This window comes from Lytechinus pictus, chromosome 7 (assembly GCF_037042905.1).
Source record: "Lytechinus pictus isolate F3 Inbred chromosome 7, Lp3.0, whole genome shotgun sequence".
NCBI lineage: Eukaryota > Metazoa > Echinodermata > Echinoidea > Temnopleuroida > Toxopneustidae > Lytechinus > Lytechinus pictus.
In genome coordinates, this window is record NC_087251.1 from 33,742,287 (window position 1) to 33,761,700 (window position 19,414).

Genomic DNA, 19,414 nt, shown 5'->3' on the forward strand with positions numbered 1-19,414 from the left:
AACAGAAGAGTAATGGGTCTCCAGAGGGAGTTGATTTCATCTATAAAAAGTAGTAACTTGAAGATCCATACTTCGCTTAGTTAACCTTTATTCAAGTATTACAAAGAAAAAAAGGTGTGGACAAGATTTCTAGCCATAAAAATCACAAGATAACATGATCAGGGGCATGTTTTATGAAGCATATTGTCAATGATTCTTCACTGAAATTTATCAACCAATCAGATCCAAGGATTCCAGTAGCTGATAATAACTATCAAATGTACCCCTGATGATGAAAATGACATATTTGACACACATGAGAATAATATTATCCATATGTAATCATATGATCAATTTCTACAATACAAAAAGGACTGTATACATTCCCCATTTATCAAAACAAAAACATAACAGCAACAAACAAATAAAAATAAATGAAATAAAAATAAATGAATCAATGTTCCTGGAGAATAACAGCGCACCATAAACAATACAATCCTAAAATGACACATTAATATCATCAATGTAGAATAACATTCTATAACTGAAAGCAGCCTTTCCTTAGACAAAGTCATTTTGTTTTCCATTTGAAATGTTCCATTAAAACACAATTGCATTAGTTCAGTTGTCATTCATAGAAGAAAATCATAGAAAAATATGATAATTCCTGCACACTGATTTGTTCTTATTAATTAAAAAATTGATATGGAAATTCCTTATAATAAAGACGTTACTGAACATTTTCATTAAAAAAAGCTGGTTTTATAGAATTTATTTGAAGAAACTCATTGATGGAATCTAGGTTTAAAATGTAATTTTTTAGTTTCCTAGGTAACCTATGGAATAAAATGTCTTTGTTGATGTCAGTTAATCTACCAATGGCTACCATTCCTAATGATGAAGATGATCTTGTAGAGCCAACTGTTATCTACTTTACCATAGTACGCTGCTTATGCAGCTTACACAAGTATGTCTCTTTAATATATTCACTCTAAATTACTAGTATTTCAAAATAAGCAATTTTTGTGTGTGTTCTTTTTCATAAGGAAATGAGAAATGAAATGTATGATTATAATCCATCTAATGCTTGATATTGTTCTCTCAATTTAACTTGAGAATATATACAACATCATTTACTCTTTATACAAATGTTTTGAAGTGTGGTTAAAATATTATTATTCTGGGTAGAGCACACTACCATGATGCCACTACTACTACTTCTGATAACTTCAATCTTCACTTGAGAGTAGAGTAGCAAATGTAAAAAATCTAAGAAATACCAACCCAATTATATGATTGATCACTCAGTCCTATTTTATGAAATATGCTATCCATTACCTAATACAATCAGTGGTAATTCATGCACTGTAAAAACGCTGTTTAAGATTTTTGAGCACATTGTTTAAGCCTGTCACTCTAACAACTGCTGTTTAAACTTTTCAAACAACTGTTGAGACTTTTTAAACAAGTTGTTTAAAAGGTTTGAACAATTACAAAAAAGTTTAAACAACTTGTTGTTAGAGTGACAGGCTTAAACAACATGCTATTTTATTTTTACTGTGTGTAGTATACCAAGAAATCCACTGCATCATGAAAGTTTTTATGAAATAGGGCCAAAATTTATATTGCTTTTCATCAACAATATTACAATTTAAATAACAAATTTGTTCCCAGCCAATCAAATGGCGAGATTTTAGATGCTTAAAACTGTTATTTAAAACTTACAAATGAAATGAAATTTCATGAAACTGAGCCTAGAACCCAAGTCCGCCATTAATGATCAAGTATATTGAGATGAACTATGAGATATTTTTATACTAGAAGTATGACCCAACTAGAGCACGATTCGATGAAGAAAAAAAATGAAGGAAAAGAAAATACAGATACCTCTTCTTTCATCTGGAGTACGATCTGTTTCAAAAGGTGGTCAAAGTACCATGTAAATTCATCAATTGTTACAAAGGCCACAAACAAGTTAAATTCGTGATGAAATTATGGGAAGCCAAAACTTTCAAAATTTTCTTTACACTACAGTACAGTCATCTAATGTTTACTGGAGGCCCATTGTACAAGCCTTGCACTTAAATGCAACTATGTCGGCAACGGCCCCTGGACTAGTTCCCATGATTTGATGAATAAGAAAAATATGGTATGTGTCATTCACAGAGAGTTATTAGTATTTTGAGTAAGAAATCTACTCACAGTTTGAACCTCTACAATAAGATGGAATTGGCTAACAATAGTTAAACCAAAACTTAGACCACAATTGAAGTCAACTCAGTGTTCAGAATACAGGGTTTTCAAAGTCTATCAAAACTTGTGGTAAAAATGTGAAAGTATGAAGTACATTGGACTTTTATACTTTACAATCAAAATTTCAAAAGAGTGTAGTGACAATGCTTTGATTGATTCTTTGTAAAAAAAAATCAATCTGACCGGTAAATCAGATTTAGCTCATTCCCTTGGAAATTATCTAATTTTTCTTAATGTCCTTCAAACTCTTATGCTTAGACTGCTACTAAAAATGATAACTTGTACATGATCTCTGTCATTTTATGTACTGAAGTTGATTTTGTAATTTAAATGAAGTGTATAGTTAAATAATTTTTTTTAAATAGATCTGTAACCTGTGACATTAATGATACAATCGACTGTAAATAACAAGAGTATCACTCAATGTTACACCCACCTGGGCCTCAAAACACAAAGTATGGTAAAAAATCGCTAAATGAAAGGGCCTATCAAGATCATCATTGCATATGCATTTTGCTCAGTATACTGACTAGGAACCAATCAGAATTGCTCTTTCAAATAATCGCCTAACCTTTGTGTTACTCATCCCAGGTATGTACCAACAGTATTATAGGGACCCTATCTTTTTCAGGGCATTAACTTTTAAATTTTACCAATGTGCATCAGATTAATTATTATTGGATCTGCCAATGAAAAAAAAAACGGTTTGATGGTATCATCTTTCACTTTATTTGAGAAAGAATCTGACACATAAGAAATCTTTAGATTTATAACAGAACATAACCGATTACATTTGTGTTTGCTTTGTTCTTTTTTATAGGTTTTGAACTTAATCTCACTAAAGGTAAACAATGACAACCTTACATGTACATGTAAATAAACTCTTAAAACTACATGTCCGTAAATCTAAAAGTTATACGTACATATGATGGCAGAAGTGTTAGTTATTTTGTCTAAGTGTTAATATACAATGTACTAAACAGGGAATGCTTCTGACAGTTAGAACAACTATATATTTGACATACACAACTACCTGAAATGCAATAATATGATTATTTAGTTTTATTAGCTGGTATCACAGATAAGAGAGACACAGGGTAACTCAACAATTTGGGAGATGATTCATTGAGGATAAACAAGTTGGGTGTGGGGTAGGGCATTTAGGTAAAGGGAAAGGCATGGGGGTTAATATGTTACTGACAAATGAATAAATTTAATAAAAACCAACATTTATCTATTTGATCTTAATGTAAATAACTTGCAGGAGTGTTAGTTGTTGTGTATAAGTGTTGATGCACTTCTGACAGCTACATAACTATATATGCTCAACATACAAAACTACATGTACCTGAAATGCAAATATATGATAATTTAGTTTTATCAACTGGTATCACAGTTTAGATAAGAAGGGGAGGGGATAACTCAGGATTTTGGGAGATAATTCATTTTATGGTAAATCTGTTGGTTGTAGGGGAAGGACATTTGGGAAACAGGGTAAGGCCTGGGGTTAAAGTGTTATGTTACAGACAATATGAATAAATATTCTAAAATAACATATATGTACCAAATGAAATTATCAGTTTACTATTGGAAGAAGAGCTTACATCACCCAAACCTTTGGAAAGCGAATGCATGCTGAATTCTATTTTTTTTTAAGTGCTCTTATTTTTATTCTATATTAGGGTTTCTTCGTAAATAGAAGGGTAAAACGCCCATCACCAACAACATAATACTGTACGTGTGTAAAGTTTACCAAGAAAAGAAGGCAAAATATCACAAGGTAAAGGCAGGATATAAAATTCATCAAATAATTTCACAAAATTCTTTAGATTTAAAAAAAAAGATTTTTTAGAAGACAGCAAAAGAGATAACAAAATTTTTTAGATTTTTTTGAAAGATTTCTTAGAAGACAGCAACAGAGATCACAAATTTTTAAAGATTTTTTTGAAAGATTTTTTAGAAGACAGCAACAGAGATCACAAAATTTTGCAGATTCTTCTGAAAGATTTTTTTACAAGACAGCAACAGAGATGACAGGGTGTCACTTACTTATGCTGAGCATGCACACAAATGGAATATATTTAAAGTGTTTAATAATTAAAAGAGAAAAATAAATCAGTAGCACAACATGAAACCAAAATTGAGATACTTTTTGACTGATAATTTATCATTTATCAAGTTATTTTTATACCAAAATTCCCAAACTGTCTATCATCTTTATCAGAACTTTGGCACATTGTAAGAGAAACTATTCTCATAACTATTATTTCAAGGAAATAGTATTCTATTTCAGTATGGTTTTCTATGAAACAGATAATTCTGAAAATGAACATATAAGAAGCAGAGGGGAAGAGTGTAAATGAGGAAGGATGGATTGATTTGGAGGGAAGGAAAAGTGAAACAACACATGCGGACAACACTGGGACGGTGTCTTTCTAGCTCTAACACGATTGCTAGCTGGCACAAAGTGAATTCAACAAAGGTCATCCATATACCTTTCTTATACGCTCGTCCCCAGCAGTGACAAATCCAAGGCACTTATTGGTGAGCGTGTGGCGCCCTCTACGCCCAGATACTCATTAGAACGGGAATCTGGGACTTGAGGGAATCTGGTTTGGGTGGACATGGTCAAGCAGCTGGAGCTGACCGAATGCTGCACTCCCACACTCCCGTTTGCACTCGGGCTGTTGCCGTTGCTGACCATCGCCTCGCAGGCTGCATCAGCATGCAGACAACGGTCGCTGGTCGAATGGGCACGGATCATCGCCACAGCCTCGCGGCGGATCTCCCGTTTGCGGGTGGCATCCGTCCGCGCTAGTTGCCGATCAACATGAGATGGAATATCAGGGTTGCTATTTTGCCTCCCTTTATTTTCATTTTTAAATTTATTTGGTGCAAGGTATTATTGAAGACATTGCACCACAGATATGCAACAGTTCATGGGAGTGCAATGCGGGAGGTGGAAGGCATTGCATTGTGGGTAAAGATGGGGAAGGGTAAAATAATGGAGAAAAGCAAATAAAAGAATATGTAATAGAAAGAATGATAAAAATAAGACCATGATGAATGAGAGCAACCAAAATCAAAATTATTAACTCATCAAAAATAATCCAGAAAGCTTGATGAAAGGCTAAGGAACATTTTGTTTTGAATACAGGGAGTAAGATATAGTTGGTCAGGGTGTATATTGAAACCACAAAAACAGAAACATCACATTACATTTGGTAAACCTTGAACAACAGAATATGTTTTAAAAATAATAATTTCAATTAAACCTTATTAAATCCTTAAATCAATTAAATGTAGAGTTCCATTTTAATATTCAATAAATCTTCTAAATTTGCAATGCATTTCAGATTGCAATGAAGACCTTCACTTGAATTCTGTCTTTCATATTTCCCTTTGTTTTTAAATAAAAAATGAAAAAATATATCGCTGGAACCCAATATAGCGGGATGAAAAAGTGTTTGTTATAGGAATGAAGAATGAAAAGAGAGTTAAACAAGTTGCCAGAAAATGAATTTTAAAGATTATAATGATAGAATCTACCATGGACCATTAGTTTAATGCAAGAAACTAGTGTACAAGTGCTTTTCACGCGAGCGTGTGCCAGAGAAATTATGTTTATTAGTCAACTTGCAAGACCTATACTCTTATTGCACACCTTCAGACTCATTTTAAACAAACAAACAAAACAATTCCCTGCATTTAGAATTAGCGATGAAATAAAGGACCAAATTGAGATATAGGCTTATCAAATCTAATTATCTTAATTCATCATTAACAGTACTTTTACAGTTACTAATATTTATATAAGCATCAGTACATAATATATTATAACAATTTCACACATTAAACTAAGCTTTTCTTGTCCCTATTCCTAAGTACAGATAACAAAGAGACAAATTTATATGTAAAACAAACATGAAAAATATCTACGAAAGCTGTATATCAACTTCCAGTAATGTATTTCCTGAAAATTCAACAAAATAGTAGGGAATAATGATTTTAGAAACATATATACAAAATTGACAATAATCAACGGAAAGCGGGGAAAGCAGGGTTTAAACTAAATTCCATTACACCAACCTCAAAGGATACATTATAAACTTCTACATCATCTTGACTAATAAAGTGTGTGTATCTTTTAAACCTATGAAAGAAACAAAAATCTTTGCCCCCTATAATAATAAATATAACCACGGTGTGATTGTTTACCTTGTAACCAAGGTAACAACATTGGTTAGCATGGTGATAACCTTGTCACCAGAATACTTACTGTGTCTAGCATGGTTGCGATCCCTCTCTTTCCTGAATTTGAAGCTTTTTGTCTTGCGGACGAGTGACTTGCGAGCGTGGATTGCATTCTTCATGATGATAGGTTTGTTGGAGTCTATCTGGGCCTCTGCTGCGATATCCTCAAAGAAACCTGAACCAAAAAGAAAAAAAAATCCAAAGATACAACAAGTGGAACGCCTCTGGCAGTCTCGCCTTCATTATGCAATTCGATATTGCAGCAGTGCTGCCTTTGAAAAAAGCTAATGAACAATTATTCACAGAAGAAAACACTAATATGATAATAAAATATTATGTCCATTGACCCCAAATGACCTTTGACCACGTGACCTCAGACATGCGCAAAACAATCATTCATACTTGATTACCCTTATATCGATGTTTCATGAGCTAAATCCATAAACTTTCTAAGTTATGATGCCAATTCAAAACATACTCCCAACATGGCCAGAGTTCATGGACCTTTAAATGACCTTTGATCTTGGCCATTTTCCTGATATGTGCACAGGGTATTCAGGGATACATTGCTGCTCTTATGTCCAAGTTTCATGGACTAGATACATAAACTTCTAAAGTTATGATGACAGTTCCACAAATACCCCCAACATTACCAAAGTTTGTTAACCCTAAATGACCTTAGTCATGTAACCTGACACTCGCACAGGATGTTCAAGGGTACTTGATTGCTCTTTTGTCCAAGTTTCATGAACTAGATCCATAAAATTTCAAAGTTATGATGACAATTCCCCAAATAACCCCAACATGGCCAAAGTTCATTGACCCTAAGTGACCTTTGACCTTGGTCATGTGACCTAAAACTGGCACATGATATTCAGGATACATGATTGCTCTTATGTCCAAGTTTCATGAACTAGGTTCATATACTTTATAAGTTATGATGACATTTCAAAAATTTAACCTTGGGTGAGATTTCAATGTTGACAACGCCGCCGCTATCGCCTTTGAAAAAGCGGCGCCTATAGTCTCGCTCTGCTATGCAGGCGAGGCAAAAATGACCAGAATACGTTCTGTTTTGAATAATCATAATAATTACACATAGTGCTTAACACTTACTTTATCAAAAGTCTCTAAGCGCTCAACAATAAATGCAGCATAATTACTATGGTTTTAACAGAGCTGCTACATGTATTACACGATCAGTGTTAATCTAGCGGGCATGATATTCCCCTCTGAAAAAAAATCTGAAAAGTAGCCAAGGGTGGCTAAGTCCCCACCTAAGTCCGAGACGCCCCGTTCGGGGTTACAAGCTCTTGCATAGTATAGAGATCAAAAGTGATTTTTCAAGTTGAGTCTGTATGATGGCTTTATCACTTAACTTCAAAAAGCAGTAAAAAACAGCATGAGAATATTCTTGGGCAAAGGATTTAAGGAAATTTTTTCTTTTTTTAAATCGGGAAAAAAAAAAAAATAATTCCAATTTTAGTCAGGAGAATGTCATGCCTGATCTAGACTGGAGCCTGTTCCATAATTTTCTATGTGCTATAGTAACTAACATGGTAATCTGGCTCACAAATCAACTGTGTGTAACTGAGTTTTACAGACGTAAAAAGTGCAAAAATGCATGTTTCTAACGGGATATCTCATTGAGTATAGTTTGGTAGCGTGGTTTCCATGGGTGTAATCTGACCAATGCGGTGATGCCCTATATATTGGGCATAACTGGGAAGTTAAAAGCAATTTTAAGTCAGACTTAAATCTTTCCGAAACACTCCCCCCCCAGAAGTACTGTATGAAGTAGAGGCCATTACAGAATAAATTGATTCTTCTGATGATGTTTGATGGTTTGCATGGTGGTATGAACAACTGCGGAAGTGGTTTACGATACACCATGTGGAAAGTCTGAGAAACGACTAGTCTTCTCTCCTTCTCCTGCTCTCGCAGACTCAAGTCAGCCTTATCCCATCTCTCCAACTCAAGCAAGCTTTCTCTCAACTACCCAAGACTCTCAACTCTTTCTGGTTTACAGTCAGTTTAAGGACAACACTATATTCCTTTACTTTTTCACCTATCCATTTCACTTCTACCTCTATCCACTTTTCTTAGTCCTTTCTTGGACTTTCCACATGAATGCCGTAAACACTTTCGTGAAATTGATTCTTCTCCAATGATCAACGGCTGAGAAGACCTACGTTTGAGATGCGCCACGTTGGTGAAGATCTCTACATCTAGCTGACTCTGTCTCTCTGTTCTTGGTTCCGGTCTTTCCATCGACTTCTCCTCCTTCAGCGCTGACTCTAACCTTGAGAGGGAGTCCTCCGCCTTTTTGAGTCGTCTCTCGGCATCTCGCCTGGCGATGATCTCTTCCTTCAGCTCTGCATCTGTCAATTCCTTCTGTACCGTTAAGTCCTATTCACAGCATGAGATGGTAAGGGAAATATAGTTGGTACTGAGAATATGAATATCATAGATACAATAAATATATCCTGCTTTGTTTTACAATAGAGTACCGAAGTGTGACATCATCAATTTTCACTTTTTGCATTTCAGCGTTTTTGATACCATATTTTGGTAGAGCATGATGAAAATCCCCACAACCAAAATTTAGTGGGAATCGGTCCATGGGGCCCCAAGATATGACCTCATGAATACATAATTAACCCCATTGAAATCAATTTATTATTGGCCTGGTTCCTTACATTTAGAACCAGGCCAATAATACACTGACTTCAATGGAGCTAATTGTGTATGCACAAGGTCATATCTAAGGCCCCCATGGACCAATTCCCACCAGATTTTGGTAGTGGGGATTTTTCATCATGCTCTACCAAAATATGGTATAAAAACGCTGAAATGTTAAAAAAGTTTTGTGACGTCATCACTTTGGTACTCTATATAACATGCCACTTTTTGCCTTTTCCCACAACAGTAGACTACCATCACCAATGTTGGCCTGCTTCTGTCAACTCCAGTCGCCTTTCCAAATGAACAAAAACAAATAGTGCTCCTACATTACATTGAAAATGTTTTCCCTTTTTATAATACAATGTTATTTTCAGGGATGCCACTAGGTGTCCTCCAAAAATACTGAAACTTATCGCGGGCCGGAATAGTGTCCAAGAAATTTTTTTTTTAGGGGGGGTCCACCTTTAATTTTGGGATGGACACATGTCACAGGTAAAAAATTGGACAAGCAAAAAAAAAAAAAAAAAAAAAAAAAAAAAAAAAAATTAGGAGGGGGGGGGTCCGCCCCTACCTCAAATTTAGGGGAGGGGGGAGGACCAAGTGGTTTCTTACCTTGTTGTGATCGATGACTTTGAAGTCAATTAGGTTTGAAAAACTGACGGTAGTTAGTTGTGTGTTTCTCATAGAACGCTAGACCAAAAGCTTCAGTCTCTGTATTTTGGTTGTTCAGCTGAACTGCGTTGGCTCCACTCACCAATACATAGACTGAAGAGTTGTTGGCCCGTACATAAAGACAACGTATCAGCTATATATATATATAACCCCGGGAGCTCCGGCCCGCTTTGCGGGCCGGGGCTAGCTGATACGTAACCCAAGGAGCTCCGGCCCGCTTTCCGGGCCGGAGCTCCCTGGGTTCCGTATCAGCATGCAGCAGTAGCGTTAGATCTAACATTCGACGGAAACCCGATTTTCGGATCGTTTTTGGTACATAAAATGTTACATTATAAAAAAATAATTACATCCAAACTTCCGAGAAAATATATAAAATTCAGAAACATCGTACCTTAGACCGCAGTTACCGCTAATTCCTTTCAAATGATGATCAAAACTTAGTCATCCTCGATTCCTTCTTTGGTCATCGGAAGTTGCCATCTTGGATGACGTCATCATCTGTACAGACGTATTTACCAGTCGCTATTATACCGCGATTCGTGCTGCTACTTTGCGCTTGTCTATGTGCGTGCGTTTGGAACTTGTCGCTTGCATTGATTGGCCAGGATATCGATAATTCTAATCAGAAAGCCTTGATAAAAGCATAACTCAATGAACGTAGTAGGCAGTGCGCGCGTTTATAATTTATGTACTGTATAAAAGCAAATATCTCGGGGAAATATATCTCACTCGGTCGATCGACATGCATCGCAATCGGAAGAAATAGGGGGGAAAAAGGAGGACTTTCCATTTTTTTTAATACACAGAAAACAGGAAAAGTTGGAAATACGGAAATAAGACAGATAGCAGGAAAAAAGCCGGAATTCCGTATAAATACGGAAAAGTGGCATCCCTGTATTTTAATGATTTTGTAAAAATTGCTTTTTGAAGAAAAGCAAAATCATTTTATGTTTGGCCATACTCTTTGTAAAAATAATCTAGTAGCCTTGAGTTGATAATGCTTGTGATGGATAAAACGCCAATGAAAATTATCAAATCAATTACAAACTAATGGAAACAGAATCCAACTCAACCCCTCTTGGCTGCCAAGTTAGGAACAAAAGGAACAACAAAATATGACTGAATATACTTGTTTAATGGTAATTATTTTCATGAAAATAATTTCATTGAGAAGCCATTCTTACATGTAATGATGACTCCAGTTCTCTGGCTTGTAAATTGAAAGACCTCTTCTCCTCTTCGAGGATTTCTGCTTGGACCTCCTTCTCCTTTAACCTGTTAAAAGTGAAAATCAAATAAGTGATTCGATTGGTATCACCCATTGTTAAGACAGCATACTACTGTACCATTCATCAAAATATGGGATTCATTGTTTGCATATTTGTTTAGATCAATGAGTGTCTACTCCTTTATCATTTTCTACATCTCCTTCACCCTCCCAGATTCTTTTACGGTCTCTTCATCCCTTCCATATCCTCACATCAAACCTACCTATCTTCTATGACACAGAGTTCATTCTCTAGTAGGTTTGTCTTGTTCTCAATGTCTTTGAGGTTGTCCTTGAGGGCATTTGTTTCTGAGACCAAGGTTTTGTTCACACTGCTAAGTTGCTGCATCTCAGATTCTCGTCTCTGCAGCTCCAACTCTTTATGCTCCCTCTCCTGAGCAAGTGCCTAATAAAAAAAAAGAATGATATTCATTATTTTTATCTTTCCTGATGCTACCCTTGTTGCATGATGCTGTGATAATTATCATCATTATCATTATCATCATCATCATCATTACCATCATCATCACCGTCATTGTCATTATTGTCATCATCATCATCATCACCATCATTGTCATCATCATCACCGTCATTGTCATTATTGTCATCATCATCATCATCACCATCATTGTCATCATCATAAACATCATCATTAGTCATTATTGTTACCACAACCAGAGATGATAAAAAGCAGAACCATTAATGCAGCTCTTTATATTACACAATACATAATTCAGATTCACTCTTTCTCATATCTTTAAAAAAAAGAATGAAATGGGGAGAGAAAGTTGAATGAAGGAGCAAGAATAAAGGGATGAAAGGCTACTTTATCATGGCATCAATCTAAAACAAAGTGAGGCTACTGTTTGCACTGTTGTTTGCCCCTGAGAGCCATAGCACCAAACAAATACCACATCCCTCACAAACAGGTTATTATCAATTAGCCTTCCCTTCATCTTCATCTACATCTATCCCTTCTGCCCTAAAATGATAAACTTACAAACTGAGTCACACACTAAATAAGGGGGAAAACCCAATTATTATTTGATGAACAATTACACCCAACACAAGTCCTACAAATATGCTTGAATTATTTTATTGGAGGATATAGCCTATGACCTACTGAGCTATAGCCTGATGAGGTTGTTTCAGAATTTGGTGTGACACAAAATTCTGCAACACATTTTTTTGTTTGTTTTGTCTCTCACTTTTTTCATTTGAGAGACATAATATAAATAAAATGAACGATATGAATTCATATACCACTGATTAGCTGCACCAATTCAGCTTTAGGTGGAGCTCATGAAAACAACATATTTGCTACATCACAATAACAGCTGTTTTAAGTTAAGTTTCACCTAATTATGAGGGGATGGCTCTGAAAAGTTTCAATCTCATTTTATATACTGGATACTGAAAGAAAAACTAAATCCATCCAGTCATGTTTATAATAATTACCCCTCCCCTCAAATAAAAACTGGAATATAGGGCCTTTTCACACGTGAATCTAGAATCATCATTGTAATGATGATTGCTACAGTTATCGTGACTGTGATTAGCATTCATGATTCTAATCATATTCTAGTTTGGTTTCAAGCATGCTAAATATTCGTCCTTAGCCATATTATTCACTGGAATCATCATTCAAATTACGATTTTTTTTTTACTGTCTGAAAGGGTGGATAGTTTACTCCCTTTTAGTGAAATCTTCCTCCCCTCCCCTTTATCAGAACTACTGATTTGAAATTTTGAATAAGACAATAGTGGAAAGGGCATCAAAATTTATAATCCCTCTTTGTTCCATTCTAATACCCAGATTATAACTTACAGTCATTCTAAACCACATTATTCTTCCAATATAATTTTGCCTTTGAACAAAAAGCCAAACGGTAATTGATGAATTGTACAGAGAGACACAATAAAATAGATGTTATAATAATTCTGTTCTGATGAACTACCCTTTCCCTCTTCTATTTCTAGTATGCAGGTGATTGTGATGACCATGATGGATTATATAGGCCACGCGAGAGAGAGAGCACGGAGGCCTGAATGTCTTTGGTGATTCACTATTGGTCATCGAGAGGCCATCATTCCAACAATACGCACACACATAGCCAATAATAAATCCCATTGGCCATTTCAACTCAGTACAGAATTGTGCATGTAATTGTTACAATCATCTATTTTTATACTTCAGTGCATTCTAAAAAAATCCTGATTTGTATTGAGCAATCTCGATCCAATTTATTCCTATTGTTCTTTTTAAACAAAGGAGTAGGAACTTGTCATGATAAAAAAAGGATTTCATAGCATTTTCAGAGCACAAGTAAAAATATAATTATATGAACAAAGAATAGATCTGCTTTACATGCCTCAGACATACAATGTGTACAGAATTGAAGATACTATAATGAGGCAATATTTGCATGTCCAAAACATTTTTAAAAATCCTCGAAAGTCAATATTTGTTCAAAAAATTTGAGGGCAGAAAATTCTGTATTTTATGAAAAATATGGCAATACCGACAACACCATATTGCCTGAAACAATCCCATAATTCCTGGAGAGAACTCTTCCAAGGCAAAAGAAAATTCCCTACAAGTTATGTCATAGAACTTTTACTGACCTGTCCTAATTTAAAAAATATTTTTATATACAAGGTTTTAAAAGCTCAGTGATGAATTTAAAAAAAAATGAGCTAAAGGCAAGGTTTTTTTTTAGTTGTGGAAAACTACACATCCTCACTTGCAGCTAATTCAGTGTAAAATGAATGGGTGTGGACTAGAAATTGAATTTCTCCTCTCTTCATCAAAGCATCAAATTTCAGAGGAAAATATAACGGCCGATGACAGCTGAGGAGCATGTAAAAATGTTTGGGGACTGGCACGCATGACATTATTCTGCTATTTCCATGGCAACAAGTCTCCTGTTCAGCCAAGACAAGTCTTTATTTAGACGCAGTGGATCCATCATGTAGAAGCATTCAACATGAGGCAATGTTTAAGGACACATTATTATAGTCATCTGAATGAATACAAAATTCTAGAAATAATTTCAGATCATTTTGTAATATTTTTTTCTGGTAAAACAACTAAGCAAACATTAATATCTGTTAATTAAATGTACAAAATAATAGTGAGCAATGTATGATTTATTCATACAAAAACCAAAATTACCCAAAATTCTCTATGTTGTAGAGGAATCAAGCTGTGGAATGATTTAAATTTTTTTAATGATATTAAACAAAGTAAAACCCTAAATAAGTTTTAAAAACTTTTGAAAGTTGAATTTTTCTCTAAGTATAAAAACTCCTGCCAATAGCACACTGTAGGTCACTATGATTTATAATTATTACTTCTTGTTTGTTAGTTTATTTCCCCTATATTAGCCCATTGTTCCTTTTCTCTCTCTCTCTCTCTCTTTTTGAATTGTATTTCAATGTTATTTGTTGTTCACTCTTTATGTATGTCTTATATTTATTTGTATTTAATTGTATCATGGTGGTGCCCCACCCACAAGTTTTTTTAATGAAAACTTCCAGGGGCTCCCAATCCCATGTTATTATCTAATTTGTATATACCTGTATTTTTATGATTGATTGATTGAAATAAATTTTGAATTTCAAATTGAATGGTGGAATCAATTTGGCTGGGTGAATACTTAGATAATAAGTGCCCTATGATTGCATGTATATCCTTCAGTAACATACTCTGTATGGCAGGAAAAACATTATACAGGGGCTTGGGGCTATTTAGCCTCCGAAAATGTTAAAAAGACCCCTGGAAACTAAAAATAAAAGTAGTCCCGAAAATAACAATACAATTTTTGCCAGCCGTATGGGGGCTGTATGGCTATTTACCTCTTTTTTTTTAAATCCAAATTAGATTTTATATCATCTCTAGCCCCCTCCCCCCCCCAAAAAAAAAGACCCTTTTATAAATCACAAGGGCTAATTTGGGGGCAACTTGCACTGCCTGCTACAAGTAACAAGATGTGATCACTACAATGACTACATGTACTTCACTGTACATACTACACTACCACTACTTCTATTAATACTATGACAATTTGTTCTATAATCTGCAATCATTTATCTTTATTTCTACCTGCTAATCTATACCCCAGACCATAATTACTTACATGTAGGTTACATGTATACACCTTCTATAGCAAATAATTACAGCCGATTAGAGTATCTAAAATGAGCTAATGACAATATGTTTTACATGCCATTAACGAGATGTCTCTAGTTTTATGACCATCCTCATAAACCACTGAATTACAGATTGACATTGCTAGCATGCACTGCAAAGAACCTGTACAGTTGTGTAGAATGAAAGCAACGATATGGATGTACTGGGAATTCCCCCATTGTTACTCGACCACAGAGAGCTATCATTCCCCTGCTAAAGTCCTACATGTATCTCTGCTTTTCAATTTAATCACTACATGCTGTGAGTGAATACATTCTACTCCGACAATCCCTAGATAGTTGGAAGAAGTTTAGGTTTCATCTTGAAATGGATTTGAATACATATACATGTATTTCTGACTGAATAGACTCATTGTTAGTCACTGAGGTGCGCAAATACCAATGACTAAGCTCTTAGGACTAATAGCTTAACGAGTATTGTTAGATAATGTATGGAAGGATGTCCCACTCATGATTATAAATACTGAATTGCATGAAAATATCCATGTAACATGCATTTGATTTATGTGATAGAGAAGTGTATTATGATTGGCAATGCTTATCAATTTAGGTAATTAACTGTGCAGGTAAATGGTTCAATTATTCACAATATTCTACATCATAAAACTTGTTCAAAGGGATGTCATGTGTGTACTGAAATGAAAGAGAAAATAATTTCAAACACAAATTTGGGGACTACATACTTTGTAAGATATCCCCAGGTATCTCAGCTATCATACAACATGGTGGGATACATACCTTGATACCTTCTAGATAACTTTCAGATGCTTGACTTAGTTGTTCTTTCTCACTCGCTACTTGTTGCATAGCATTCATTGTCTCCTCCAACTCCCTATGATGATACAGATAGTGAGATAAAACGAAAAAAGCGAAAGTAAAATCCATCTTACGGCACTATACCATTCTATACTATTTTCTTCAGCAATGTAAAAAGGGGAAGGGGAAGAGTTTGATGACTTTTACAGCCCATTTCATAAAGGGGTTTAAACCCCCGACTAAAAAAATATCAAATCTAATTCGCAAAAGCATGCCTCTGATCGTTGAAAATCAAATTAATTGTTACTTTGTTTAAAGGGCATACATACCATACATGTGTAATCCAAACGTGGAGCTGCCAATCTGAACAAGAACATTTCAATATTTCAAAAAGTTGAAAATCAGTATTTTCATAGAAATGCCATAAGACAATGCATAAACTGAAACTTTAGAAATCAATATTTTGCCATTAGTATCCTTCTCATTTTCAGTACTTAATTCTGAAAATAAGCGCTACTTGGCAGCTGTGCAAATGTTAGTAGAAATTACATAATTTTTCAATGAAAATACACAGTTGGTTATTTTAAATTATTTTATTATTTTATTTAATGTTTTTACTCATTTGGATCTAGGACAGGCATTTAGACAAAAATCATGTTGTTCTCATTTATTGAATCAGGCTTCCAGGGAGTGTACTTTGCTTCACAGTTAATGTCAGTTACGCAAATGTCTGCAGTCATAGCAGACAGGTACTAGTAGTACAATTCATTACAACATTAACAAATAATTTCATTTCACATTAGGCCATATTCATGTATCCACATGTATGATATCATTTTTTAAATTCTTTTATAATCGAGTCTTTCAATTTTTTCAATTAAAAAAAATTCCTCTTCCCTCCACGTTTAGAGATATTGCTTGTTGATTGATGGTGCTTCCACAAACTTGGGTCCTCTGCATCTATTGCTGCAGAGTTCTTACCTAGCTACATGTACTATGGATTCAAATGTGTTATAAAATTAAAAAGAAGCCCCTATGATTACTAGTTCTTGAAACAACTTTGCATGATTTCCTATCTTCCACACAAGACTTGCATATAAAATATATAAAAAGACTGGTGATAATTAAATGAAACCACGTGAAATAACTACCTTACATCTACAGTAGTAATAATAATAGCTGGATTTATATAGCGCTTTTTGCCTGAGGATACAAAGCACTTGCTACTATCACCCCGGTTTTAGCTCGAGCTACCATCACTGGCGCTCAATGCATGCAAGGAATCAATCCTGCCGGGTACCCATTCACCTCACCAGGGTCAAGTGCAAGTGGATAATTTTCTTGCTGAAGGAAAACACGCCATCACTAGGATTCAAACCCACGACCCTCTGTTTGAAAGGTGAGAGTCAGAACCACTAGACCACAACGTGCCCATATGTATAGTAACCCCTGTATCACAGATGTAAGAATGTGATCATAGTTTTTTTTCCCCGATTCGCAAGCAGCTTGTTTAAAGATATATGACAGCCTGAGTAACATCCTTCAGTCATGGTATTGACCTTGTACCCAGTCTGTAAATACTGAAGCCTGACAAGTTCAATAGCATAACATAAACATGCCACACATCCAGGCTTTACAGGCCAAAGTCAAATATATTCTCTATATAGACACACCCATATGAGTTCTTTAGCCTATAAAGTGATCAAGTATTACTTTAAAAGTGAACATTTTCAAAACAGATATATCATTTAAGCCAAAGTGGTAAATTTTTTTTTATGCATAGCCTTCATATTTTATATTGTTTCTGTAGAGCTTCACAGAAATTTGTGGGAACTTTGGTGTCTACAGTAAAGTAAACTGTGGTATTTTTTTTCTTTCTCCTTCTTTTTCTTTTTTTGGGGAGTATTATGAACTCTGTCAAATCAGTAAAAATGAGGGGAGGTGGAGGGGAGGGGGATATATCATGTCCTAGTATGTCGACCAATGTACGAAGTGCTATATAAAAGCAGAATATTATCATTATTATTATTATGAAGCAACATAGCAGACTGAGCGAACCAATTCCTTGACAGTTTTTTTTTTCTCAAATAAATCAACATCATATACTTTCAAAATGAAATATATAATAATATCAAGTTTGAATTGGGGCTACTGATGCAACAGTGGCAAACTGCACTATAACATGAAAACTTATGAAAAAAAAAATGTTTATATCATCAAGCCTGTCACTTAAAAAAACAAGAAAAAAAACCACTTTCATGTGGAAGAGGAAAAACAGTAGCTTGCGGAAATAAATGATATATTGCAATAACAAATCACTCTGTCAATTTTCAGGGGAATAAAGACATTTGAACTTGTTGCATCATTACTGAAGGTCGTAAATAATGATTAAAGAGTCATGACATCATTAGTGATGGTCGTAAATAATGGTTGGTAATCATGAAATGAGATTGCTTTTGACAACCTTGTTAATTTATGAAACAGAATAACCACAATTCCACAGGTCATTGCCAGGCTACTTTCTAAAGCATTATATGGATAGAATTACTATTTTCCGTACATATGCGCAAATGAGGAAGAAAGGAGTTGTATAATAAGAAGAAATTGTAGGAGTAGTAGTAGTGTAATAGTAGAAGTAGTAGTAGCAGCAGAAGCAGCAGCAGTAGTAGTAGTAGTAATAGTAGGAGTAATAGTAGTAGTAGTAGTAGTAGTAGTAGTAGTAGTAGTAGTAGTAGTAGAAGTAGTAGTAGAAGTAGTAGCAGCAGCAGCAGCGGCAGCAGAAGTAAGTAGTAGTTGTACTAGTAATAGAAGGAGAAGTAGTAGCAGCAGCAGCAGCAGCAGCAGCAGCAGCAGCAGCAGCAGCAGCAGCAGCAGCAGCAGCAGCAGCAGCAGCAGCAGCAGCAGCAGCAGCAGCAGCAGCAGCAGCAGCAGCAGCAGCAGCAGCAGCAGCAGCAGCAGCAGCAGCAGCAGCAGCAGCAGCAGCAGCAGCAGCAGCAGCAGCAGCAGCAGCAGCAGCAGCAGCAGCAGCAGCAGCAGCAGCAGCAGCAGCAGCAGCAGCAGCAGCAGCAGCAGCAGCAGCAGCAGCAGCAGCAGCAGCAGCAGCAGCAGCAGCAGCAGCAGCAGCAGCAGCAGCAGCAGCAGCAGCAGCAGTAGTAGTAGTACTAGTAGTAGTAATACTAGTACTAGTAGTAGTAGCAGCAGCAGTAGTAGTAGTAGTAGCAGCAGCAGCAGCAGCAGCAGCAGCAGTAGTAGTAGTAGTAGTAGTAATAATAGTAGTAGTAGAAGTAGTAGTAGTAGTAGTAATAGTAGTAGTAGTAGTAGTAGTAGTAGTAGTAG

At 35.5% G+C, this 19,414-nt stretch overlaps 1 protein-coding gene and 1 long non-coding RNA gene across 2 annotated transcripts in view; both read right to left on the reverse strand.

Annotated features, from left to right (window-relative positions):
• LOC129265247 (pleckstrin homology domain-containing family D member 1-like) overlaps positions 1–19,414 on the reverse strand; it is a 38,816-nt gene that overhangs the window by 6,102 nt on the left and 13,300 nt on the right. The window contains exons 4-8 of the mRNA XM_064101479.1: positions 16,061–16,154; positions 11,335–11,516; positions 11,028–11,118; positions 8,679–8,895; positions 6,512–6,661 (exon numbers count right to left, since the gene is read on the reverse strand). Coding sequence (XP_063957549.1) covers positions 6,512–6,661; positions 8,679–8,895; positions 11,028–11,118; positions 11,335–11,516; positions 16,061–16,154 — 734 coding nt within the window. The remainder of the gene's footprint in view (positions 1–6,511; positions 6,662–8,678; positions 8,896–11,027; positions 11,119–11,334; positions 11,517–16,060; positions 16,155–19,414) is intronic.
• LOC135154631 (uncharacterized) lies at positions 9,784–10,328 on the reverse strand. The gene is made up of 2 exons (XR_010294002.1): positions 10,235–10,328; positions 9,784–9,861 (listed from the first exon to the last, which is right to left on the reverse strand). It is a non-coding gene; the product is annotated as an uncharacterized LOC135154631 (long non-coding RNA).